At 44.0% G+C, this 25,575-nt stretch overlaps 1 protein-coding gene across 8 annotated transcripts; it reads left to right on the top strand.

Annotated features, from left to right (window-relative positions):
* The first annotated feature begins 986 nt into the window (after positions 1–986).
* Positions 987–20,512, top strand: pfkpa (phosphofructokinase, platelet a). Of its 8 annotated transcripts, XM_070986558.1 has the most exons (23): positions 987–1,232; positions 3,802–3,875; positions 5,460–5,537; positions 5,916–6,105; positions 6,458–6,623; positions 6,940–6,984; positions 7,099–7,207; positions 7,969–8,064; positions 8,796–8,888; positions 9,514–9,639; positions 10,310–10,374; positions 10,652–10,721; positions 11,684–11,830; positions 12,894–12,964; positions 13,120–13,207; positions 14,005–14,157; positions 15,252–15,404; positions 16,370–16,534; positions 16,710–16,771; positions 17,091–17,202; positions 17,714–17,813; positions 18,758–18,863; positions 19,656–20,511. In XM_070986558.1, the coding sequence occupies exons 1-23, from the start codon at positions 1,139–1,141 to the stop codon at positions 19,810–19,812; spliced, it is 2,520 nt and encodes an 839-aa protein (XP_070842659.1). In that variant the 5' UTR covers positions 987–1,138; the 3' UTR covers positions 19,813–20,511. The 8 variants fall into 8 exon arrangements, with proteins under 8 accessions (XP_070842659.1, XP_070842656.1, XP_070842650.1 ...); XM_070986555.1 differs by lacking the exons at positions 7,969–8,064; positions 15,252–15,404 and adding an exon at positions 7,469–7,564 and having other exon boundaries at positions 17,714–17,818; positions 19,656–20,512; XM_070986549.1 differs by lacking the exons at positions 7,969–8,064; positions 15,252–15,404 and adding an exon at positions 7,469–7,564 and having other exon boundaries at positions 19,656–20,512.
* Positions 20,513–25,575: the final 5,063 nt, after the last annotated feature.

Consider the following 25,575-nt stretch of genomic DNA (forward strand, 5'->3'; position numbering starts at 1 on the left):
TTCAAAGTTTCAGAGTTAGGAAAATTGTCTGAGACAGAATTGCATTGGTAAATAAATGATATTACTGGAAATTTAACTGAAACCCTTTGAAAGTTATCAAAACTTTATTGGATGTGCCACCCAGTGAATGAAGAATGCGGGAATTGTGTTTAAGATGAGACAGAAGGAAAAGTAGATGGGGGAAAAAAACATGACCAGACACATATGTGAGTTAAATGCTGTTAAAATAGTGAGGGAGGTGTCCATGAGAGGAGGAAGAATGATGCAGTGTAATCTGCTTTGTGCTTGTAATTCGTTCTTTGTGCCACTTGATGGAGACAAAATCTAAATGGAATACTGATATCCTAGTAACCTTGTTCATTTCATGTTTAGGAGTTTTGAGCAAATTGAGCAGGTTCTTTCAGCGATGTAGTTCTTAATAAAGGTTGGCGGATTTTGACTCCTAGGCAATAATTGTTATAAGGCAATCAACCAAAAGAAAATCAATTACAATTTTGGGAAAGTGTCACGCTGTGTTTTAAGTGTGAGAATACAGAAAAATTAAAAACAAAAGGCTTTGACACATCACACAGTCAAAACATATGAATCACAATCACTGTCACAAATTTTAGAATTAAAATCAAGTGATAATCTGCAATCATAAGAGCTGTATATTAACAACAACAACAACAACAACAACAACAACAACAACAACAACAACAATAATAATCCTTTTATATAGCTCTTTTCTGTTGCAGTGTGCTGCTTTCTGTAGACATATTTTTTAACACTTGAACGGTGTTTAGTGAAATAAAGTTTAGGTCTGTTTATCCCTCAACATCATTGCATCCTCATGTTGTCTGCTCCGCCCACATACCATCTACGTTTCTTTCCATTGGCTTAAAAATCAAAGGATGTTGACTTGAACCGAGATCTGGTTGGCTCACGGCAACGTCAATTACCCCCCTCGCCGTCAGTCTATGCAAGCCGACGAATAGATGCGGAACAGGGAGAAAGAGAGAGGGCACAGCGGGAATACATAGGTAGAGGGGGCCGACGAGTGTTGCCCTTCATCATTTTAGCACGATTTTATACTGTGCCAGGCCCGTTGTATTATTTTATCGAATTGGACTGGGATATACACTGAACCGCCGTGAAAATGGCGCAGCCAGACAGCAAGAAAATATTTTTTGAGAACCTGTCGGGAGCGGGGAAAGCTATCGCGGTACTGACGAGCGGAGGGGATGCTCAAGGTAAACTGTGGAGTGTCACTTTCATTGATAGTTATCACTGTATCGGTGTGTGAACAGGCCCGTAGAGGGCGAAAATACACGTCTGTGTGCTTTAGTACAGTTAGTGAAGTGATGAGGCTGTTCTTCGCACAGCACACAAAGCCCTGCTCTGTGGAAGAGGTTTTCCTCCCGTAAGGTAATGAGCTTTCTGTCAGGAAGCCCGCCAGTTAGCATGCTAACATGACCTATCCTGCTAACTCGCTAACAGCAGCATCCCCTGTCAGTGATTTGGTGGCGTTTGTCGCTACGCACGATGACAGCAGGTCAGAGAGCTGTCAAGGTCAAGACGTGGCATCTTTTCCTCTTCGCAGCCCAGAACATCTGAGTGCATCACAACTGACCAGTTTATGTTACCATTTAATTAACTCTCACGCTATTAAACTTTGATGAAGCGGTAGCAGCCACCAACGCACAGGCCACTGCATTGCGGGTTGTACTGGTGGACGTGTGGGCTGCTGATAAGCAGAAAACGAACAGCATGGTAGAGACTGCAGAATAGCTTTCTGAACATGTTGACTGTCGGTCGGATGAGGCTCGACTCTGCGGTTCGTAGTCCCAGTGCGGGCCAGAGGTCTGGGTGCCTGTATATCCTGTGTACGTGATGAGCTGCATTCTGTCACAGCGGCCTTGCGTCACAGAGGAAACCCTGGTCACGTGCCCGCCGGCTCGCCCCTTAATTTAACTGAAACACCAGTAATTCACACCCACTACCACCGTGTAAAGCACTAATTATAGTGAAGTGCTGTTAGTTCGGCGAGGCAACATTTATTAGACACAGATCAAGCCAATATACGAGTTTTGACATGAAGTTATTTGAACTGCAGTGATTAATCGATTAGTTGCCAACAGTTAAATCAACTGTTGTTCCTGTGTGATGGGAAATCATTTGTTATGTTGCGTAGCTGTTGTAACAGTCTGTAATAGAAATAGTCCTTGTTCACAGCAGACTTGTCATAGTAGGAAAAGGGCAGGTGTTACTAAAAACATTGAGGTTGGCTCTGTTACATTCCCATTAAGCTGTAACAGTGAGCCAGCATCATTCAGCCATTGTTCATTTCTTTTTACACATCATGTGTTTTTCTGACATGTCGAAAGGTCTACTATGAAAAAGACCAATGGGAGGTCAACCTGGAGTTGCCTTCTCTTCTTTCTGCACTCCCCCATCAACAAGAAGCAGCACTGGAGTTTCCTGCCTGTTAGTTTCCTGCCAAGTTATGTATGATATAGCTCTCCTCGGCTCAGGAGAAATCGATGTTTGGTGGGTGGTTTTAGAATTGGAGTTCACTGTTGGCGTACACATGAACACACACACACACACACACACACACACACACACACACACACACACACACACACACACACACACACACACACACAGAAACACATAGGGTCGGCCCCAGAGCAAACCAATGAGGCTGTGGCATGCATGACAGGAGCTGAATGTCGGTGTCAGAGGGCATTGTGTAGCCTTGGCTTAGTCTTTTCCCTCACTCTGCACGAGAAAGTGTCAGTCCTACACAATGAGATAGCCAAACTTAACGACTTTCAACTTTGATAAAGACATATAAGCTTGACAAGAAACATGAGGTGCAGCTCTTGGATGATCTTTAAATTTTATGGCTGGCTTTCAGTGTCTGATTCTCTCGTTGTTTCTCAGTCTCTAAACCTCCTCTGTCTTCTCTGACTGTTCATTTGAAGAGTTATGTAACGAGACAATCATTCATGGGCTGTTAACGCTGGACAGCATGGTGAATAGTTGGTCCTTTTCTCCAGCAGATGGGTGCTATGTTGCTTCCAAGGAGTAAAAAGTACTCGTTTCTGAAGGATTTTTACTTCCCAGTGTAGTCTAACATACTATGTTCACTGTCTTTTCACTTTCATTACTGTCTTCTACACTGCCCTAATGGCCTACACCTTTGCGTTGCTTAGTAACAGCAGTTGTGTCCACCAGTTTGTGCAGAGAAAGGAGACCCAGGCCTTCTTCTGTTTATATCTCCTCCAGTCAGCCAAGTTCCCGACTGCCTGCTGTGGTTAAAGCAGTATCCATTATTCCCACTGTCAGTATTTAGATACCCTGCCATTGATATTCAAGTCACAGAGCTGTACCTTAGTGCTTACTGGGTTCACTTTTACTAAGCATGAAGTAACTGGGAGGCTGTGGGAGGAGCTGGGAGGCCTTTTAACCAAAAATGGCAATATGCTGTAGTGGGAAGAGATTTGGTCCTGAGCCACTTATAGACAGTATAAACAAAGATAGGCTGCACTTCCACAATGTGGACTCAGGGCACAGAAATACTGAAAAAGAAGAAAATGTTGCTTTACCGCTGCAGATCTTTAATGTCAGAGAGGAAATGTCCATACAGCAACTTGTGGAACAGCCATGCAGGATTTTCAGGATTTACAATGACTTGCTACAGTTGAAACACACCCTCTTTTGGGCCTGACTGTACGCTCTTGTCATCACTGTAGTGCTGCACAAAGTCTGTTTTATTGTTAAGTTTGCTCTTTCATATTCTTTTTTTCCCCCCAGGGATGAATGCTGCTGTACGTGCTGTGGTTCGAATGGGGTTATATGTGGGAGCAAAAGTTTATTTCATTCATGAGGTGAGCCCATACATTGTGATGATCATTACTAAGCTCTTTTTTCCACTGTTCATAGTTTATTTTATCCTGTAGCAGCAGGCCTGAAAACATGACTTGTTGTCCGTCTGACCATCTTTCTGTCTGTTAGCACGCATGTACCATAATCGTGATATCTCAGCAATACCATGAGGAAATTATTTCATGTTTGACACATACATTTACTTGGACTTAAGGATGAACTGGTTAGATTTTGGTGATCATATGTCAAAGATCAACTGTGACTACAGCGGCCATAACTGACAAAATTTCACACAAATACCTCGAGGGAAAAACTGATGTCGTTATGATATTTGATATCCAAAAGGTAAAAGGTCAACTTCACTGTGACATCATGATGTTGTACAAAAACCCTTTTCTGGCCATCATTCAATACCATAACTCAGGAACAGAGAGGGAGATTGTGACCATATTTCACACTCGCTCAGATAATGAATTGGTGACACTTGTCTTGGGTGTCCACCTTAAAGTTGAAGTGATTGTACAGATCTGTACTGCTGGGTTAAAGCAGAAGCAGCTGATTGGTTTTGCTGATATTGAGCTTCAGGTGATTGTTGTTGCACCGTGTGATGAAGCTCTCTATCAGTCCTCTGTCCTCCTCTGGAAAAACAGTCTCTTAGTGAAGGCAGCGTGTTTCTCGGTGGACATTATTCACTGGAATCATACGTCAGTATGGTGAGAATAGGGCTGGGCGATATGGCTGAAAACTGTATCACGATATAAGTGTTTTATATTGGTCGATATCGATAATTATTGATATTTTTTATTACCTATTTAAAATAAGGACCAGGAGAAAAATACATTCAATTCAAACGTTTTTATTTTAAATTGAACCTTCCTCTGATTATAATCCCCTCAGCTATCAAGGCAGAAAGCAAAGGAAATGTCAACACAACCATGGAAAACCAAAAAAATGCACTGAATACCTTTTATTAAATTCCTTGGAAGTCTTCACTACATATAGTCAGGACAGGCATGAATGGAAACTGCAACTTGACTGGTTGGCGGAGGCAGACACTGCGTAACACTTTTGGTACAGTGTGCAATCCTTGTAACTTTTTAACAACTTGTCAAAGATATCTGACGCAGTGACGAGTGTTTTAAATTAACGCATAACAGCAGGATCCTGATCTACATCTAAGAACACGGGGATGTTTATCCTCACACAGCAGATGTTGGGAGCTTTGGCGAGGTGCTCTGCTTGCTCATCCTGTGATCCCAGCACATCTGTGCATGTCATGGACATCCTCGCTCAGTGTGTTGTTACATAACCGCAGATGCCTGTATGCCCGTAGTATGAAACTCCCCTCCCACTCAGGTACCACAGTACTCTGCGTGCTTCTGCGGGTCCTTGTATAAGGATGGACAAAATTTAAACCATCCATCTTGATGCATTTGGTTGAAATCTTTATTTTATTCTCAGTGGTGACAACCTAATGGTGCAGTTCAGAGTCCACATTGCTCCAGCTGTTAGCTTAATGTTGTTCAGAGTATCCGTGTGGAACTGTGTTGCATTCATTTACTAGGAAGCTTCATCTTTTTTCTCAGGGATATCAGGGTATGGTGGATGGGGGAGAGAACATAGAAGAAGCCTCATGGGAAAGTGTCTCCAGCATGCTACAAGTGGTGAGTGATTATCATGGGCTGCATGAAATACATCTGATGCAACTACTGTCTAGAAACAGCTTTGTCATCTGTGGGTTTCTGTTTGAACATTATAGGATGAAAATAGAATTGCTTTCATAGAGCTCGAAAGGGCATTAAAGAGCAACATGCAATTCTTGCAGCTAAAAGATGAGGCTGTTTTGTGGTAGCATCCCAGCAGCCAGTGTGTCAGTTCATCAGCAGTGTATACTCTCGTCAAAGTGGCCTTGAGCAACACACCGAACACCATACTGCGCCAAGTACACAGAACTGAGGTGTGAAGAGAAGCTGCGTGACTGGAAGTCACAGGAAGAAGAGTGTATAATAGGCTGAAGAATTCTTCACCCCTGTCATCATCAGGGAGGGACTGTTATCGGCAGCGCCCGCTGTAAGGAGTTTCGCAGCCATGAGGGACGCCTGAAAGCAGCTCACAACCTGGTGCAGCGCGGCATCACCAACCTGTGTGTCATCGGTGGAGACGGCAGCCTGACGGGCGCCAACCTCTTCAGGGAGGAATGGAGCGGGCTGCTGGCGGAGCTGGTGGACCAAGGTACTGAGGGAAGATGAACCTGATGCTGTTTTCTAGTGTGCTCACTGCAGTACCTGCCGGTATTAGCAGACATTTCTGTTTGTAGGTTCAATATTTCACACATCCAGCATCCTCCCATATTGTCTACATTAGGCCACTGTGTATTAGCTTTTCTGTTCCTGTTGTTTTTTCCCCCATTCTCATTCTGGCTGTTACCTGCTTTCTATGTATATATTTCCCTCAGCAGCTTCCATTGCTGCTTGTCCCGTCATACTTTGACAGCAAGCTGTGAGAGTAACCTGCTTGAATGAAGTACACTGGCAAACACAGCCGTCACAGCAGTGGTCCAACCTTAAGTTCCTGATCCTTTCAGGCTTGATTGAAGCTGATGCCATTCAGAAGTATTCAGCCCTTCACATCGTGGGGATGGTTGGCTCCATTGATAACGACTTCTGCGGAACTGACATGACAATCGGCACCGACTCTGCTCTGCACAGAATCATCGAGGTGGTGGACGCAATTATGACAACCGCACAGAGGTGAGGGGGAGAGAGAGCAGCGTTTTTTTTAATTTATATTTATATCAGTTTCATTTGGTAAGGCTCAGCAGTCGTGCATGCTAAACTGGTTTTGAAATATATAGTATTTAAAGTCATGCGGTGCTGCAAATTGAATGTCAGTGTATCTACAAAGAAGGTGAAATACTTCATCCCCATTGTTGACCTGTCAGACATGTTTCCTACCAGCCATTTCCAGGTATAGGAACAGAAACAATGTTTGTTCTTGAATCTGTCAGTCCAGTACTGTATTACTCCAATGCACTGCTAATTAATATTTTCTCTTCCGATCCTTCAGTCACCAGAGAACGTTTGTGTTAGAGGTCATGGGCAGACACTGTGGGTAAGAATGCATTTGATAAAGCTAAATGTAAAAACATAATCCCAAAGACAGACACAGAGACCTTTATCACCTCTGTTTATATACACAGTATTCTGTCTGTGTGTTTTATCTCAGCTACCTGGCCTTGGTGAGCGCCCTTGCTTGTGGGGCAGACTGGGTGTTGATTCCTGAGATGCCCCCAGAGGATGGCTGGGAGGATAAGATGTGTCAAAAACTGTCTGCGGTAACACAATCTTATTTGTTCTCCACAGTAAACCCAATGAACCATATTGTACCAGCGTCTAGATGCAATATGATGTTTCCTCGCTGTCTTGTTGAACATGACAGTGTTGTTATTATCCAGCACAACCTTTCAGTGTCTTTCTACAGGGAGTGAATCCTGACTTTTATATGAGAAGACTGATGTGAAGTGTTTAGTCTCAGTCGTCCGGTGTCTCATTGTGTTTTTTCTGCTTTGGAAACGTGCCGTTGTTCTATGATTCAGACCCGTTCCAGGGGCACAAGGCTGAACATAATCATAGTTGCAGAAGGGGCCATTGACAGGCACGGGAAGCCTATAACCTCTAGTTTTGTCAAAGATGTGAGTACCTGAGTGCAGAGAAAGGGGAAGCCAGAAGCATGGAGACCCGACTGATGGAAACCAGTCTCCTGAGCCACATATAGCCTGAAAATTCGGTAATACAGTTGTCTGCCATCATTATTAGCATCAGAATATTAAATAGAATCTAATGCGAGAGGAAAAACGATCCATCTTGCTCCTGATAAGGTAATCACGATGCCGCACGCTCAGTCCACAATAATGCGGACAAGGTCGGCAGGATATCGCTGATTACAAAGTGCAAACACAATCTTTCATTACGGAAGAACCCGTCCTCGGCTCCCCGGCTGTTAGCGTCGTCCGGCCCCCGTGCTTCTGAAAGCCCATGTCACAGCCACAGTCTGAGTTTTTCTGTCATGTTGTTTCTCCACCACCCCTCCTTATAGAACCGAGCAGGGATGAAAAGGCTGAATATCATAATTGTAGCTGAAGGGGCGATTGATCGTAGCAACAAGCCCATTACCACTGACTATATCAAGAATGTAAGTACGGAGTAAAAGTGTGGCAAGTTCCAGCTTCGACTGCCTCCTGTATGACCTCTACTACTGTACTGCTGCCCTGGTGTGGCTTTGACTCTGTTGCTGTGTTTCTGGAGTGCTCTGTCAGACACACACTGTAGTTTGGTAAGACGGCTTTCACCGTGTTCTACTACTGCTGTAAAACTCTGAGCAGACACCCTCACTAAACCTCACACCCGGACATAACTGCCTCACATGGCTGTATTGAGACTTTCACACAGTAAATCTGCTCACAGACAGTATCACTGTATGCTAGGACCCTGCACTAACGTTCTTATTTGAAGACAAACATGTCAAACATTTTGTTTTCTTGTACCTGAGTGTCTCCAGTTCATGTGGCACTTCCTGCTTGGGGTCTTCTGTGATGTTCAGTATAAGCTAAGAGCTCCCTGCTAACATGACTGAAAAATTAGAATGGCTTGCTTGTGCTTTGCTGTTTCCCCTTCTCTTCAGCTTCTCTACTCTGTCTGTCTCTCTGTGTGATGTGTCTGTCTGTGTATATATGCACTTTGCACATGAAGTTGTTTCGCACTATAGTTCTATTGCAGACATAATTTCACATTTAGCTGTTTTACTAACACGCATGAGACACATTAAGGATCAATTAGTTCAATTTAAAGTGGTGTTTACTCTTGGAAAATAGCTAAATATAGTGTCACAACATTTGCTAAGACCTGTGCTTTATATCCTCCTAGCTTGTTGTCAAATGCTTGGGTTTCGACACGCGAGTGACAATCCTGGGGCACGTGCAGAGAGGAGGGACCCCCTCTGCTTTTGACCGCATCCTGGTAGGTCCACCACTTCTGGATAATCGATTAATCATTTTAGTCATTTTCCAAGCTAATTCTTTCCCTGTGTTAATCAATTAATCGAGAAAATAGTTGTTAGTTGCAGCTGAAATGGAAAAAAAAAATGGATTATGCTGATTTTATAACCCATAACATTGTCATCTGATTTATCTGTGTTATCTTTGGCTACACTTTTCATGCTTGACCTTTTACTCATAGTTGTGCTATGTGCTCTATTTGAGGTATTTTGGTAGGAATAGTTGACTTGTTCAGAGCATTTCCTGTTAATAGCCCCAGGTTTTAGGCTAAGCACATTAACAGATTTATGGCTCAGCATGTGAAGCACTGCATCACAGACAGTGTGTGTGTGTGTGTGTGTGTGTGTGTGTGTGTGTGTGTGTGTGTGTGTGTGTGTGTGTGTGTGTGTGTGTGTGTGTGTGTGTGTGTGTGTGTGACAGATCTCTTCATGTTAAGGACAAGCCAAACTACAAATTGAAGCAGAGAAAAACACTTCACTTTAGAGAATGTGTCGGTACAGAAAACAAGCGTCCAGGAGAAACAAACATGTTTTTTATTGACAGTGCGGATGATGCAGTTTTATCTGTGTGTGTGTTTGCTCGTACAGGCCAGTCGTATGGGTGTCGAGGCTGTTCTCGCCCTTCTGGAGACCACAGCCAACACGCCAGCCTGCGTGGTCTCTCTGTGCGGCAACCAATCGGTGCGCCTGCCTCTGATGGAGTGTGTACAGATGGTAGGCACTGGACGGGGCTGGAAACACGCCAAGACCGCAACACATTCAATACACACACACACAAACTCAGAGCATAGAAGTTGAAGAGAGGGGGAACAGCAAAGCACACACAAACACAAACACTGGGAAATGACTCCACTGGACGCAGAGAGGCAGAGTCAATGTAAACGGGATGAAGGAGCATAAGTAGTGCTGACAAACAGCACAGCCTATTGGGCCTGGAGTGCCACTAATGCGCACAAGAGAGCTGTATTGTTTGAGAGGCAGTTGTGTCTGGTTAATGATTATCTGAAGCATTTGGCAGTGTTGGCAATGACTGCCTGCAGGCTGGTGATGTAATAGCAACCCATCTCCATAGAAACACACACACACAAAAAAGCTTTATTGTTCTGTTACAGGTCAAAACAAGGTTACGTGGTAATGTTTTGGCTGGAGCAGATGATGACATGTTTCCTCTTGCATTGTTCTCTCTGTTTACAGTAGAAAGGCAGTTAGTCCTACATGCAGCAATTGTTTTGACACTTCAAAGAACACAGCATGGATGCCTACAGATATCCAATCTTAGCTGGCATAAATTAAATAAAGTGCCTTTGCTTGTGTACACACAGGAAGTAGCAAGTATGGAATAATGCTGAATTAAAGCAATGAAAATACTCCGTCTCTCCTTCAGACTCAAGAGGTGCAGAAGGCCATGGACGAGAAACGTTTTGAGGAGGCAGTGAAGCTTCGGGGCAGGTATGACTGACGGCCCGCTGGGACCAATCCAATATAGTGTGCCACAGCCATCACTTCACTCAAGATCGAGAGCGTCAGTTTGATGTTGCTTACTGGAGACAGGTGTAGTAGGGAAAGTGGATCATGGTGCTATTTTAGACACCACCAGCACGTTGTTTATACGCAGATAATGCAGAGAGTTCAAATGACCCTATGTCATCCATTGTCAATTATATGGCACTGAAAATGTACCACGCTATTGTCTTAATGACACTTCATGTTCCACCTTTCACTGCAGGAGTTTTGAAAACAACCTGAAGACCTACAAACTGCTGGCTCATCGCAAACCAGAATCCGAACTGCCAACTGTAAGTCGCCTCAACACATCCTGACACTCCCACTGGAACCTTTGCCATTGACAGCGCTGTCAGCTTTGTTTGCTCAGAGGTGTTTTGGTTTCACATATACAGGAGCAGCGCTCACCACGCCTGAGGTGCAGGTTGTTATTTTAGCTGAACTGGCCTCCCCAAGATGCTTAATTTTTTATTAGACTGTCCTAATGATTTGCCTGCAAATAATGACTCAGCTGCTGCAGTCGTGACACAGCATGCTGCTGCTATTTTCAGACGTATCCTTGGCTCACAATCTGAGTGAAGTATTCCTGTAAATGTGTGTTTGTGGTTGAGCCAAATTAAATAATGTGAGTATTCCTCTGAAAACAGGTGCATCAAAGCATTGACATTATGCTGGCATCTGTCAGCCATGGTGTCAGTTTTTGTCCTGCTGTTAAGTGGAAAATAAGGTGACTTGTAATTGTGGTGAGCAGTTAATAACAAGCAGTTTTTACCTGCTTGCTGTTTTACATCTATCGGCTGTGTAGCCTATAATTATAGCGAAAGGCTTCACACGAGGCCCAGGTGGCTCGGTGCTGCTCTGTTGTGCAGTGCTATCACATGACACCTGGCTCCCTGCTGAGGGATGACTTGTTCAACCCTGCCAGGAGCTGCGGCCGCCTGCTGCTGTGGCTCCAAAGGAGGCAGCTCAGACTGAAGATCAGTGAAATGCAGAGGCAGCGTGGCAGACCGGCATGCTGTGGAGCTCCCCTCAGGGTTTGGCTCCCCCCTGCATCTGTGATAATGACCACTGTAGGCCCAGCAGCATGTCGCCGAGAGCAGACCAGAAACCGCTTATTGATTCACTCTGCAGAGCTGATCAACCGCAGCCATGTTCTCTCTTTGCTGAGTGTGGTGATTAAACAGTTCCATTTGTATTTTCATATCCATTTCTCTGTGTGTTTTACACCCTTTATGCCCATTTTATGCCCCCTCAGAGCAACTTCAATGTGGCAGTGTTGAATGTCGGCGCCCCTGCAGCGGGCATGAACGCTGCCGTCCGCTCAGCCGTCAGAGTGGGCATCTCAGAGGGCCACAAGATGTTTGCTGTCAGTGACGGCTTTGAGGGACTCTGGAAAGGACAGGTGGGTACCACAGCACTCAGGTTTGTTTAGAGGGAATATTCAAACGTCATTTTGGCCTGTTTAGACAGCCCTATACGCCACTTTGCATTCTCATCCTTTTAAATTAAAGAAGGAAGGAAAATCGTTGCACTGCAGAGATTTAATGTTATAAATTTAAGGTTAATAAAATGTTGTGTGTACTTTTTTAATCATGTTCTCAATAACTCAAAGAGAATTGGGGAGTCAGACAGTACACAATCACCGTTAGCTCCCTGACTGAGGAATAATCAGGGAAACCCTGGGGATAATCTCTCCAGATTAATGTAAACCAATTTAGCACACTGACTGTCCCTCCTCTGCCCTGCTCAGCCAAAGCTGATGCAGTACCACAACAAACCGATAGAGAGCAACAGACTGTGAAACACTGCTTCAGAGTGCTGGATCGTGCTCCTCAGCTGATCTAACTATGGAGGAAGTCTTTTTTGAATTTTGAATGAAAGGTAAAAGCAGATAGCAGATTTGAGTCTCTAAGTGGAGCGTGTTTTCTGCAAGGCTTCGCTGTAATTTGAGACATTGTGGTGTTCCTGCCGCGTGACCAGTAAAACCAGTTTCACACTCCTCTCCCTTACTCTCCTCTGACCTTCAAAGTGCTGTCAAAGGACAGCACTAACTATTTCCAATGTGCCTGCTTAATTAAACACCCTGTGTGTGCTCTGGCCAGTTGAAATCTGGCTGTGCCAACTGACCCTAACAAGATTACACCAGCAGGAGTAATGGATTTATATACTTGAGTGAACTGGGACCCCCTACTATACACCTCTGTGTTTTCACTGCTCCAGTTCCTTTGGTAGATGTAAGAGAGCGTGTTCAGGAAATTAACTCTCCTCCTACCAATCCACTGGGAGGATGTGTCAGAGGTTTTGGGTGTATTAAGGTGTGCGGCAAATTGACCAACAACAACATAGAGACAGTGTTTGGGATTGGATTCATCGATTTGAATGCTGAAGGAAGGGAAGGATTGAAAACGTGATGGAGAGCTCCAGTAAGATATTTAAGATTGCATGTGTTGTTGTCCTCCCCTCAGATTAAGGAGATTAAATGGGCTGATGTGGGAGGATGGACGGGACAGGGTGGATCTCTGTTGGGAACCAAAAGGTAAAGTCTTGATCTGTTATCTCTGATTTTCCAGCGACTGTTTGGCATTAAAGCTGGAATCCCTAATGTTTTGGTCAGTCATCCCTTAGAGTGGCGGAGTAACTGTAAACATTACTATTTCATAACAACGCTGTTCTTTCCCTTCTTTCCTTCAGAACACTTCCTGCAAAACATATTGACAAAATTGCTGAACAGATGCGAAAGCACAACATTAATGCACTGCTAATTGTCGGTGGATTTGAGGTATGTTTAAAACTCTTTTGTCTCTGCTAGCTAATTGTGCTAATGAGGCTACATTCCCATTAGATTTTAGACTAGCGCTAAATGCTATGTTTCATATTTAGCAACATGAGAGTAACAAAAGTTGTGTTTTGCTCATACACTTAAAAAGTAACTGCTAAAGCATTACTAATTGTACTGTCACAAGTCCATACAGTATGTACAGCGTGTTGATCCTTCCCATCAGTCTCATCCCATTTTATATCAGCACACCACCCTCTAGCTCCATACATAATCATGCTTCAAGGTCATTCCTCTGTCAAAACCTGGAACAGCATAAATTGTAGCATAACATTGGTTCACTTTTGTGACATTTAATTTAAGACGTTTGAAATATAGAACTGAAAGTGAAGCAACACAGTGACTGGAATAGATGAGACTAAGTAATCTGATGATTTGTTTTGAATTGGAAACAGAGAACACCTGCTTTTTCCAGCCATTTCACGCACTCCCAATTAGACGCTCACCAGCTTTATTTTCCTGTGATGTATGCAAGGAAATGAGTTTGTGTGTGTGTGTGTGTGTGTGTGTGTGTGTGTGTGTGTGTGAGTGTGAGAGAGAGAGAGAGAGATAATGTTCAGAGTATGTGGAGTGGTACCTGTCTGTTTCGCTGCTGTCCGTTGTGATAGACCTGGCTCCTCCCCTTGGCACCCTCCACCTTTGTCTGTCCCTTCTTGTGGCGAGTAGCTCTTCTTCCACCAAACCAACCTGCCACAGTTCCACCCTTTGCAGACTCTAAAGCCCTTGGCTCTGCCCTGCAGGCCTTGCTGTCACTGCTGGAATTGTTAACGGCGCGCGGGAAATATGACGAGTTCTGTGTGCCCATGGTCATGGTCCCAGCCACTGTCTCCAACAATGTGCCGGGCTCAGACCTCAGCATTGGCGCTGACACGGCTCTGAACGCCATCACTACTGTAAGTGATGGGGCCAGAATAGCTGATCTCAGCAACGCACAGACAGATACAGAAACACACAAGCAGACAAACACTCAAACAGCTCACATAGCCAGCCAGCCAATTACGATTCAAGAAGGGGGAAATCGCTCACTCAGTCATTTTACCAGTCGCTCAACGCATCTCCCAGCCTGCCAGTGGATGATTTTGGAATAAAACTCAACAGTAAAGCATCAGAAATTCAGCCAGACAGACAAATTGAGCCACGTCTGTACTGCGAGGCATGACTGGTAAAGGTGAAACCAAGTTAGAGAGTAGCGTCCCTCCCCTCCTTATCAGGTAAGTGAATGACAACATGGAGGCATGCTGTGAGGTGCACGAGTGTCATGACCGCCATGTTTGCTTCTGCCTGCCCTTCTCCCCGACTGTGTTTGTGTCCTCACACGTCATTAACATCAAGATGAGTGGCTAACAGCTACAGAGCACAAACTAACACCTGGCATTACAGTTAACAGGCATTCTTATTGGGTGTATCTACTTAAATTGACTCATGAAACTACATTAACTCCATCGTATGTAAGACTAAGGATTCAGAGTCAGTATGAACAGGAAAACATCACCAAGCCTGAATCTTGGCTGTGCCACCATCTTCTTCATTCCTCCTCCTGCGTGTACAGACTCGGTCGGTGCTTGTCTTGCCTGCACATAACCTTCCACAGCAGACGTGGCCGTGTCATGAGGTTGTCCGATGCAGTGTCACTGCATCGAGCTGCTAAGGCTCACAAACACAGAGATCTCTGTCCCAACTTTTCCTCTTTCTTCCCTCTGTTCTGTACCTTCGACTTCCTTCTACGTTTTGTGTTGCCCTCTGTTTCGTGGCTTTTTTCTGCCACTCCATCAGTGTCCTTTCCTCCTTTCACTCCCCTCATTTTCCCTCTTCTCCATCATACCTCTGTCCTCTCGTCCTTTCTGCCAAAGGGAAGCCATTGGCTGCTATCACACGGAAAGAGCCGGAATGGCAGGATACGCTCTAGCAAACTGAGAGAGATTCACCTCTCTCTCTCAGTGGCCGGCCTTCTGTGGCTCTAATGCGTTTTCATGTACTGCCGCTTTAGGCGTTTGAGAGTCTGCTGCAGCTGTATGAGGCTCGCGCTACCTATGAGGAGTTTTGCATCCCGATGTGTATGCTGCCTGCCACCATAAGTAACAATGTACCAGGCACAGACCTAAGTATCGGGGCAGACACGGCCCTCAATGCCATCGTGGAGGTAAGGCAGTTGAACCTAATAATAACCTGCTAATGCAAAAAAGGATGAAAATGTCACAATATGAAGTATCAGTGGAGTTCATGGTCCAGTGCTTATATTCAACCAATTCTCAGGTTCCTAAAACTGATGTGCAGTAAAGCGTTGCATGAGTATTTGCTGCAGCTCGGTCGATTTCTGTACTGATGAATATGATCTTTACTTTAATCCCTCCTCAAAGCTGACTGTAGTTTTAACATTAAGCTCAGGTAGAAGACTAACCCTAACACTGAATATCAGGTTTAAACGGGCACTCCACCGATTCAAACTGCAGTTGTGAGGTTTTAGAGACTTGGGCATGTAGAGGTCAAATAAGATCTAATGAAGGATGGTGTTATGTTGCATGATGGGAAATGTAGGAGTGTGAGTCCTGTCACTTCATGGAGGTGCAATGCTAAATCACTGGAATGCCCCTTTAACACTGATGCGGTATCTGAAACTGGTGACATTTTACTGACATCACAGCCACCTGATATTAAGCTGATTATCAGCATTGGACTGTCAAAATATAATTTTACTGTCAGATCAAGTAGAAAAGAGGTTTTCCTCTTTGAATATTCTTTTAGCCAAGTCTGTAACTTTTGAACTGTAAATGATATCTGCAGTTTTCCATTTGATGTGCTCTCTCATCCTTATGCGGGGCTGTAGTCTAACTGGTGAAAGGAGTTTTTTTTAGCCTGAATCTGCCTGATTTGTTTAAATGTAGCAAGAAATAAGCATGCTGGCCTTGAGGAGAGTGTTGTGTTGCTGTTTTTCTATGTTTTTCTGTTTTTCTTAACAGTATATGACCTCTAATCGTCACACTTCTATCTTGCTGGTTTGACTCTTCGATATGTTAAACATAACATTTAACTCTTTCATAATGCTCATGTGTAACAGCCACTTCATACACAGTACACTGACATTGTAAGCCTGTGTGCATGTGTCAGACTTGTGACCGCATCAAGCAGTCGGCCAGCGGGACCAAGAGGCGTGTGTTCATCATCGAGACCATGGGAGGCTACTGTGGCTATCTGGCCAGTGTGGGAGGCCTGGCTGCCGGAGCTGATGCTGCCTACATCTACGAGGAGCCATTTGACATCAGAGACCTGCAGGTAACCTGTCAGAGTTCAGCAACACGTAGCACGATTCCTTCCTGAGCTCAGTCCCTAACACGTCATTTCTCACTTCATCCACTAGAGGGCATTCACGCTTAATTCTGGGACAGCCTCTGCGGCACAAAGGCATCCACTGATCAAAATGATTCACATTTGCTTTTTATCCCCACAGGCCAATGTGGAGCATTTGACAGAGAAAATGAAGACCAGCATTCAAAGAGGACTGGTCCTCAGGTAACATAATGACTGCAGAGATTACCCCAGTCCACACTGTCACAGAACTTTTCGGGGCTACACCCAGCACTGATTATGTAATGGGAAAAAAGCCACGTAACTGGTCCACTGCTGGTGCAGTGCTCGTGATCCAGTGTGTCAGGCCCTCAGTGTTTAACTTTAAGCTGCTTGTATAGTAAACAGTTCCAGTGCTGATGTCATCAGTTTAACAGCTGACATTTTACAGCACTGCTCTCATCTTGATGTCACTAAAACATGAAGTCAGTGAGCAAAGACACTGATAACACAGCATCTGTTTTCTTTTACTGTGTGTGTGTAGGAATGAGAACTGTAATGACAACTACACGACAGACTTTATCTACCAGCTGTACTCTGAAGAAGGGAAGGGAGTGTTTGACTGCCGGAAGAACGTGCTGGGACACATGCAGCAGGTAGAAACACTGGTTACCATTTCAGACACACTGAGGAAGATTTTATAAACAATCTTCTATATTTGTATCGCGAGTGTGAACGTCTCCCGCTTTACATGGATGGGCTTTGTTGTATTCTGGCTTTGTGTGTCTTGAGATTAGCGCAGATAAAACTGGATCAAACAAAACTTTGATGATTCCCATGGGGATATTGGATTGTGTCTGCACTGAGTAATGGGATACAGGGAAGGAGAGATGAGTCTTAAACATAGCACAACTAACAACTACAACAAATGCATTCCTTTAAATATGGAAAGAAGACATTTGATGGGTGTCCTGGCTCTGGCTTTGAATCCGGTCGCAGACTCTTCATGCATATTCATCTCTTTGTCATCATTTCCTGTTTCTTGACTGCAGATGTGACTTTAAAACATGACAACTAAAACATTAAGACATAGATTAGATAGACCAAGATTGAGTCCAGCACAGCAAAAATGAGAGAAAATGTGATTGATCGTAGTTCTTTTGAAAGGGAGGAGCACCGTCTCCGTTTGACCGCAACTTTGGGACCAAGATCTCTGCCAAGGCGATGCAGTGGGTTACCAAAAAGCTGACGGAGACCTTCAGACAGGGTAAGGTTAATGCTCCACTTGTGTATCAGTGAAATGGCGTGTGGTAGCAGATCCTCCCTCCCTGCAGAGGCGTGACCGTTGTGAAGCAGACCTTTACCTAGATCTGTCATGGAGTCACTCTGACACTTTGATGTACTTTTATCCTCTCGAAGGAAATTATTTATTGATTATTCTCATTCATCAGCATAACAATTTTAATGAGAAATTGACTTGAATGTACGAAGACTTTTTGACGCATTACACTAACGGCTGTGAGTGATGAGCACCTCTGAATGACAGTTTGTCTTAAAAGCACACTGCATGTGTATAAAGGCTACAAGTAAAGTTAAAACTAAAGTTTCCTTTTTTTGTCTATTTCCCAAACACATGGATGACATAAGATGAAGGTAAATCTTTTTTTTTTATGCTGGCTCCATGACCATCTACATCTGTATTTAGCTCTATGTCCGTGTCTGTGTTTCCCACCACTCTGCCATATTATAGATCCATGCAGCCTGTCTAGGCACTTGTGGGGCTTTAGCTATGATGTGTCTACGCCTTACAAAGTATCAGCAGCCACCATGCTGCACTATTTCCACTTTGTCATCTGAAAGATTGGAGTGGAAATCAGTGAGCACGGGCTGAATGAATAACCGGCACATTTCTTTGTCCTGCTTTGCCCCACATTTCTTTGTGTCTGTAGCACTTTATGTACCATCACCTCTTTGTTTTTAGATTTCAGTTGCATCACCTCTATGTAGTCCTCCTGTAGATCCATACAAAGTGTACTTCAAGAGAGCTAGAAAGAGTCATCATCATGATCATGATCATCATCATGCTATTCACTACACCCCCCCCACACCCTCTGCCAAATGTCTGTTCGTTGTATGTTTGCAACCTGCGACAGGGACAGCTTAAGTGGATTCCTGTGTTTCCACCTCTGATTCCTCGGTGTTTCCCTGCAGGCCGAGTGTTTGCTAACAGTGAGGACTCATGCTGTCTGCTGGGGATGCGTCGCAGGGCTCTGGTCTTCCAGCCCGTTGTACAACTCAAAGATGAGACCGACTTTGTGTACGTATCATGCCACTTGAACACATGAAGATCTGTTTACTCAGCACAGGAAGTACTAGTTAGCCTTTAGAAGCAGCTGTGTAATGTCTGCTGTGGCTGTAAAGAGAGCTTTCCACAGTCTGAGGAAAGAAAGCCTGATGATGTCATCTTGTCACTATTAACTCAGCCTTGGCCTGATAGAAAGACGATATTGAGTCGCATTATGGGACACGTTCCGTGAGTTCCAGCGATTTTGGAGCGTGATCCCTATTAAGAGCTAAACAGCTGGATACTTCAGTTTCTGCTCCATCGAGTTTGACCATTCTTCTTTAATCTGTCTCCTGTGAGTTCCCCTGTCTTTACCCTGTTAACATGTCGAGGACTGCTGACAGAAGCCTAAAACTGTGTAACCCACATTCATGCAGCGCACACTCGATTTGATGAGATCAGACTTGAATGAATTCTGTGGCTAAATTGGCAGCTACAGTTCAGCTGATGCAGTTAAGAATAAGCCGGCAAGTGCTTAAGATGACAAAATTGATAATAAACAAAGAAATATCCACAGTATCAGTTCTGCTAATTGTTCTCGGTGTTAATGCTGGCTCACACACACCTGCTCTGGTGCCAAAAATGAACCTTGAAAATGAGTGATGCTTAATATTCTTATATATATATGTTAGAGCTGATCATCAGTGATCAAAAATACCTATTTTATCAGATATCCACATCCATGTGGCTCAGATAGGAATTGATCTTTGTGTGAAAAAAAACCACACGTCACCACACGTGCTGAGATTTCCTCTTCTGTCGCAGTCACAGGATCCCTAAGGAGCAGTGGTGGTTGAAGCTGCGTCCTCTGATGAAGATCCTGGCTAAGTACAAGACGAGCTATGATGTCTCAGACGCCGGACAGCTGGAGCACGTCGTACGTAACCGGCCTAAAGAGTCGGACGCCTCCGTAGCCATGTGAAAGCCAGTACGTGTGGTGGCCTGTAAACTGTGCGTGAGACTGAGAGTTGTGAGGAGTCAGTCCTTGTGTTGTAAGAGCTCCGCTAACAACGTCAGCAGCCGTCTCGGTTTGGCCACATCGTTAATTTCCTGTCTGTCATTTCCTTCAATGTCACTCCGCTTCTTTTCGTCTTGACAAAATCACAAACTGTAAGCTAGCCTCTGCAGTGTTTCTAATATCAAACACACACTTACTCTTGCACACATCCAGTACACACAGCTGTCCTGCCATGCATCTGCGTGTCCTTGTTGCCCTGGATGTTAAGTGTCACTGTTGTTTTTAAATTGCACTTTCTCTGTCTGCAGTTGCTTAGGCAGGCTCTGAGCCCAGAGCTGCACCAGGACAGAATAGACACTGCATCTGCTGTAAAAACCAGTGTGTGTGTCTGCCTAGAACCAGTGTGAGGTTCAGCATATTTATGTGAGACTGATGCAATACAGTTCTACTGCTGCAAGTCAAGAAGAGAACTGCGTGCTGTGCTTGACACTGAAACTAATATTTATCTTTTTAACATTGTTTATTTTGCTTGTAAACATGGATATATTATTAACTGTAGGCACTGCTGTACTAAGTAGCTGTCTGTCATTGCACCAACAAGTTAGATGTGTAAGAGACTAATGTTTCCCACAGAATAAAAATCAGACTTGACAAGAGTACCCTATCGATTAGTCTTCCTGGATTTATTTATCCACTTTTGTCCCTTTATTTCCCTTTGAGTCGCTTTAAAGTTGGAAAAATCATTGTATTACATATATTTATAGCATCATTCAGCTCTTCATTGAAGCTGTGTGATGTTAACACTGAATGAAATACCAAAGACAGCAGCATCTGTCTCATTGCAGTACTCTAGATGTCATGAGCATCATTTGATACACATTTCCCAAAAATCTGGATCTTCAGGATTTAAAATAGATTTCACTGAGTCTCTTCAAATCTTGGACAGATAGCATAGATTTGTAGCAAATGACCCTCTAGCAACAGGCCAACCATCAGTTTGAAGTGACTGTTGACGTTTCTTCTTGGAAAGTTAGTCAAAGAAAACTAGAGATACAAAACGGCTGCATGGTCTGGAGTCTTTCTGTGTCTCTTCAAGTCTGAGTGTCTTGTTGTTATGTAGGAAGGGTGGGGGGCTTTTGAAAAAAGCATCTTCCGATAAACACGGCCTTTTAATTAACATCTAATAATATGAGTTTACAAATCATTTAAAACCAGACTCAGAAAGACCCCCAGACTCCATACTAGTGCTGGTGCATCCATGTTTTACCTAAAAGCCAGCAGATGGCGACAGAGCACTGCCACGTCCCTGGTGCCCGGGTTCATCGGGTACATTATGACACGGATTCCCTCCATCGGCTGCTGTCCACTTCTGCTCTTCACAATTTCAGTATATGGTGGCTTAAATCCACTAAAGTAGATTAACTGTGTGAGGCCTTGTGTGAATGTGCATGTGTGTGTGTGTGTGTCTGTCGCCATAATTAGGAATTAATCTTATCATTTGAAAGAAAATTTCAATTTCCCATGGGCGTATTAATTGTGTATACATGTAATTGGGCTGCTTTTTCCTGCCTAAATGAACCTTTTTTCTGTCTTAACTGCGAGTAATTACATGCATATATGGCCGGGCTGAGGCCATTACTTAGCGACAGTGCAAGTGACGTGAAATGTAATTTGAAGAAAAAGCTACCTGAATCACCTTTACTCCCTTCAGACCCTCCTAGAATAATTATCATCCTTAACTTAAACCAGTGTTGTTAATTCAGCCTCACACCCACGCCGCTGCGCAGGCAGACGCCTCGTTTCCCATCGCTATAATTTCCTCGGACCCCAATCGGCACATGGTTCATTGTGGAGGCATTTCCATGTTGCTGGCTGCTTCTCTCTGAGCATGAAATTAGTAAATCCAATAATTTGGGTTGATTTAAGAATGCAAGGGGAGACTGCGGGGTCATATGCCCATAGGTAATCAATACTAATTACCATTTCATTTCTCCCCCCACTTTCTTTTCTTCTCGAATCACATGCGAATCTGATCTCACTGGACTGATTAAAGGTTGCAAATGAAGGGTCCTCACTCCCTGATTCTCATCAAAGGCCAACCACACGCTCTTTAACTTTGTCTTAATTTAATTCTACATTGTCTTCAGACAAGGCCCCAATTATAAGCTTGCAGTGAATCTCCAAAATAGCCGACGCACATTGACCTTTTTAGATTAAAAGCACATTCTCTATCTCTCATGGAGTCCCATACAGTCCAATTTCCCTGCTAATGAACCACGGTGGTTGGAAGTTCTCGTCCTGTAATAACTAGTGAGCAGCAGCAATGCTAAAATAAATCACTATAAAAGGTATTGTGATAACAATAGCAATGAGAGCCAATAACTGGCTGGCTGAGATTGGAAAGGATTTTTTTTTTTTTTTTTCAAATGAATCACATATGTGACATTGAGAGAATGAATATTTATGAATAAATGAATCCATGCAAACATAAATAAAGCACATAATACATTCCAGGAGAGAGTGCAAGATGAAAAAGCACAAAGGAGTAGAAGTTATGGATTTTAGATATGAGTCTACTGCAGTCCCTGTTGGCTGCATTGAAAACATATACTTTGCAGGAGCTGGTTGCCAAATAAACAAGAGTGAATCACAGGACCTGTTTCCAGACATTGGATAAGGGATTTGATCCACCTCGCAAACACTAGAGAAGCTCTGGCTTAAAACAAGCCCAGTGAGTCGCACTCCAATTTAGGCTTCCCACAATCCAGCAGGCGAGTGGCGAAATACTCCTATGAGAATCTCCTTTTGACAATTAAGACACCCATGGAGGCATGGAAAGCTCTCAATTCCATTAGCCTCTGTGCTGTTTCACTCTATCTGTCCACTGAGCCTTAACTTACTTATTAGTACAAGTCTGCCGTATTTTGTTAGGGAAGCGATTAGTGAAATCTACATGAAAAGGCAATTTCGCTCTTCTTTTCTTTCCCTCCACTCTCTCACACTTCACTGAGATCAGACAGATCTAAAGAATGGCATTTGCGCGCTAATGAAATTCGCTCTGCATCATTTCGGATGTTATTCTTTGGATGGAAGTGACTTGTGTCTTTATTTACTCGTTTCTGTGTGACAAATGGTCAGAGTTGGCTAAAATTACACTGGCGCTGGTGTGCTCCCCCTATTTAACTAAAGGCTGGGAGCATCGGCTGGCAGTCAGCTTGGAGACTGCAGCTCCACTTTGATGTATTGGAGTTAATATCTTCCTGACATTTCTCAGGACAGATTTTCATCACTGGATTCATCTGTACTTTTGGGGCTATGTGATAAATGAGTCAGGACATTCATTTTCCTCCCCTTGTGTCTCGCTTCTGCAGAGAAAAGATGTGTGTGTGTGAGTGCATGTGTAAATATGTATCTACTGTTGAGAAGCAGGGGTGTGAATCTTTTCATGAGGTGTGTGTGTGTTAGTGTGTCTTCCTTTGTGTGTTTCTAAATGTAGCCCCAGTGTGCCTGAGCGAGCGGGAGTCTGACGCCAGCGCACTTGTGACACAAAATAGACGGCGGCATTAATGGAACTGACATTAATTTGACAGAGCGCTCACTAACATGCGAAGTCACTCGCAGTTCATAATAATAATATTAACTCTGCATTAACATGCAAGGCTGTCTGTTGCACCAGATGCCGAGCGTTTGCAGAGAGCGGGTGCCGCAGCCTGCCTTTCTGGGCCGTGAGTGGATCATGGCTAGAGAATGCACAACAAGAAAAGCCTCATTCTTACTGTCTGTGTAGCGTGGTGGTGCTGACATACTGAAACTCTGCTGTGGCTGCAGGGAGACGCTCTGCAGCTCAGCCACCATCCAGCAGCATTCACGAAATAGCTAAAACTAAGCAGACGGTATAGAGGTTATAGCTTAGGGAGCAGGTTTAGACATAAAACCTGTTTGTCACTGCGCAGCGGGTATATCTTTTTCAACTTGATGAATTGCTAGCATGCCCTTGAGCAGAGCAGCGCACGAACACACATATATAACAGGTGTAGCCAGTGGAAAAGCTGCAGGCTATTTAGTCCCAGCCATTAACACTAATCAAAAACCACTTTACCTGATAAGAAGTGCAACAACTAGAGTCACCCACGTTTCTCTTTGCCGATACTGAGCGGCTTTAAACGAGGTGCCACCAGTAGGAACCATGAAGGTGATGAAGAGATTCAGGTGAGAGCGCTAGTTGGTGGCAAAGCGAAAGCTGGACCCCTCGATTGCTGACCTGGATGATACGTCTATGACAGGTAAGAACGCATTCACAGCACACATGTGCAAAGAAACATGAATGCAAGACAAAGCGAGACAAAATCAGTGGTGCTAAAGCGGAAATAAGATGCAGGGCCACACACGTTCTGTTCAGCACACACATACACACACACACACACACACACAGGCCTATACAGTATGGATTGGGCATTGACCAAACCTCATGAAAGATGCAGTTATGCAGATGGACTCAGTGTGAGTGAATGCAGGCCATAAGGGGGCTGCTGTGGAGCCGCCAAAAGCCTCCCCCTTTGCCGAACGGTCAGCTCCTCCATGCATCAGAGACCTTCCAGTGTCACACTGAATAGCTAAAATACAATAGTGCAGAGCGATAATGGCGTTAGCCAAAATTTTCGAAATACTTTCGTAAGGGAGGAGGAGGAGGAGACGAAACTATGGAGCAATGGAATTCAAACACGAGCTGTACTGTGACTTTCAGCTCATTGTTCTTACAGGACACAGTGTTATTACAGTGATTCACTCTCTCCAGTCTCATACGTAGTGTTGGTTTTGACCTCAGTAGGCAGCAGGTTTAAACTTCTCATAGATGACAGCTACGTATGTTACACACCCAGCACCAGCAGTAGGCAGACCACGTTAGCAGCTAGCTAGTGAGCACAGTGGAGCATTTGGCTTATAAACAGCCAGATATTTTCCTCAAACATCAGTGGAGACTTAAAACAGAAGTAAAATGAGAGTGAATATCGGACATTTGGCATTACTCCAAATGAATGCTAACACTGCTCCGTGCTCTACCACATGATGCTTCAGGGGTCTGTTTTGCATTGTTATGCCTCAGTTTTGGTACAGATTAATGATAACCAGATATTACGTGTTCATTATGGAGCTTTGGAGGTGCTGGTGGGAGGGTTTTGCCAGGTGGGTCAATAATTTTCCAATCTACATGTTAAGTTAATGTAGCCGGCTGCTGGCTCCAGCTACGTATTTACCACACAGACACATGGGATCAATCATGCAAATAAACATAGTTCCCCAAATGTCTAATTATTCCTTTAACATCAGCCTGGATGCCCTTTATGACTGAAAGTTGTATTAGATCAAAACTAAGGAGGATGAAGTTGATCCCATGACTGTAGATTAAGACTGAGTCTAAACATGGATGACAAAATTAAAGCTAACAGTACAAGACGGTTTCACTGTGGCAGCAGCATCTTCGAAAGGCATCTCAGAGAGCATCTTTTCACTGCTGTGTAGCATTTCTTAAAGCAGTTCTTGTTTTATCCTTCAACTTGTGTTGGCTTCACCTCCCACACAACCTGCTCAACCCGCCTGTTTGTGTCTGCGGTGTTTTTGATGTTTTCACTCTTCCACACGCTCCTCACGGAGGAATACTGTGATTTACTGCGCTGCTGAATGGACAGCAGTGTAACGGCACCCACATACATGCCCAAGTCTGGAGTG

This window comes from Chaetodon trifascialis, chromosome 18 (genome assembly GCF_039877785.1).
Source record: "Chaetodon trifascialis isolate fChaTrf1 chromosome 18, fChaTrf1.hap1, whole genome shotgun sequence".
NCBI lineage: Eukaryota > Metazoa > Chordata > Actinopteri > Chaetodontiformes > Chaetodontidae > Chaetodon > Chaetodon trifascialis.

Coding starts and splice junctions, on each gene's coding strand:
- pfkpa (XM_070986558.1), top strand. CDS start 1,139: ATGGCGCAGCCAGACAGCAAGAAAATATTTTTTGAGAACCTGTCGGGA. Junction 5,538..5,915: donor TCTCCAGCATGCTACAAGTG/GTGAGTGATTAT, acceptor TGTCATCATCAG/GGAGGGACTGTTATCGGCAG. Junction 16,772..17,090: donor CAAAGAGGACTGGTCCTCAG/GTAACATAATGA, acceptor GTGTGTGTGTAG/GAATGAGAACTGTAATGACA.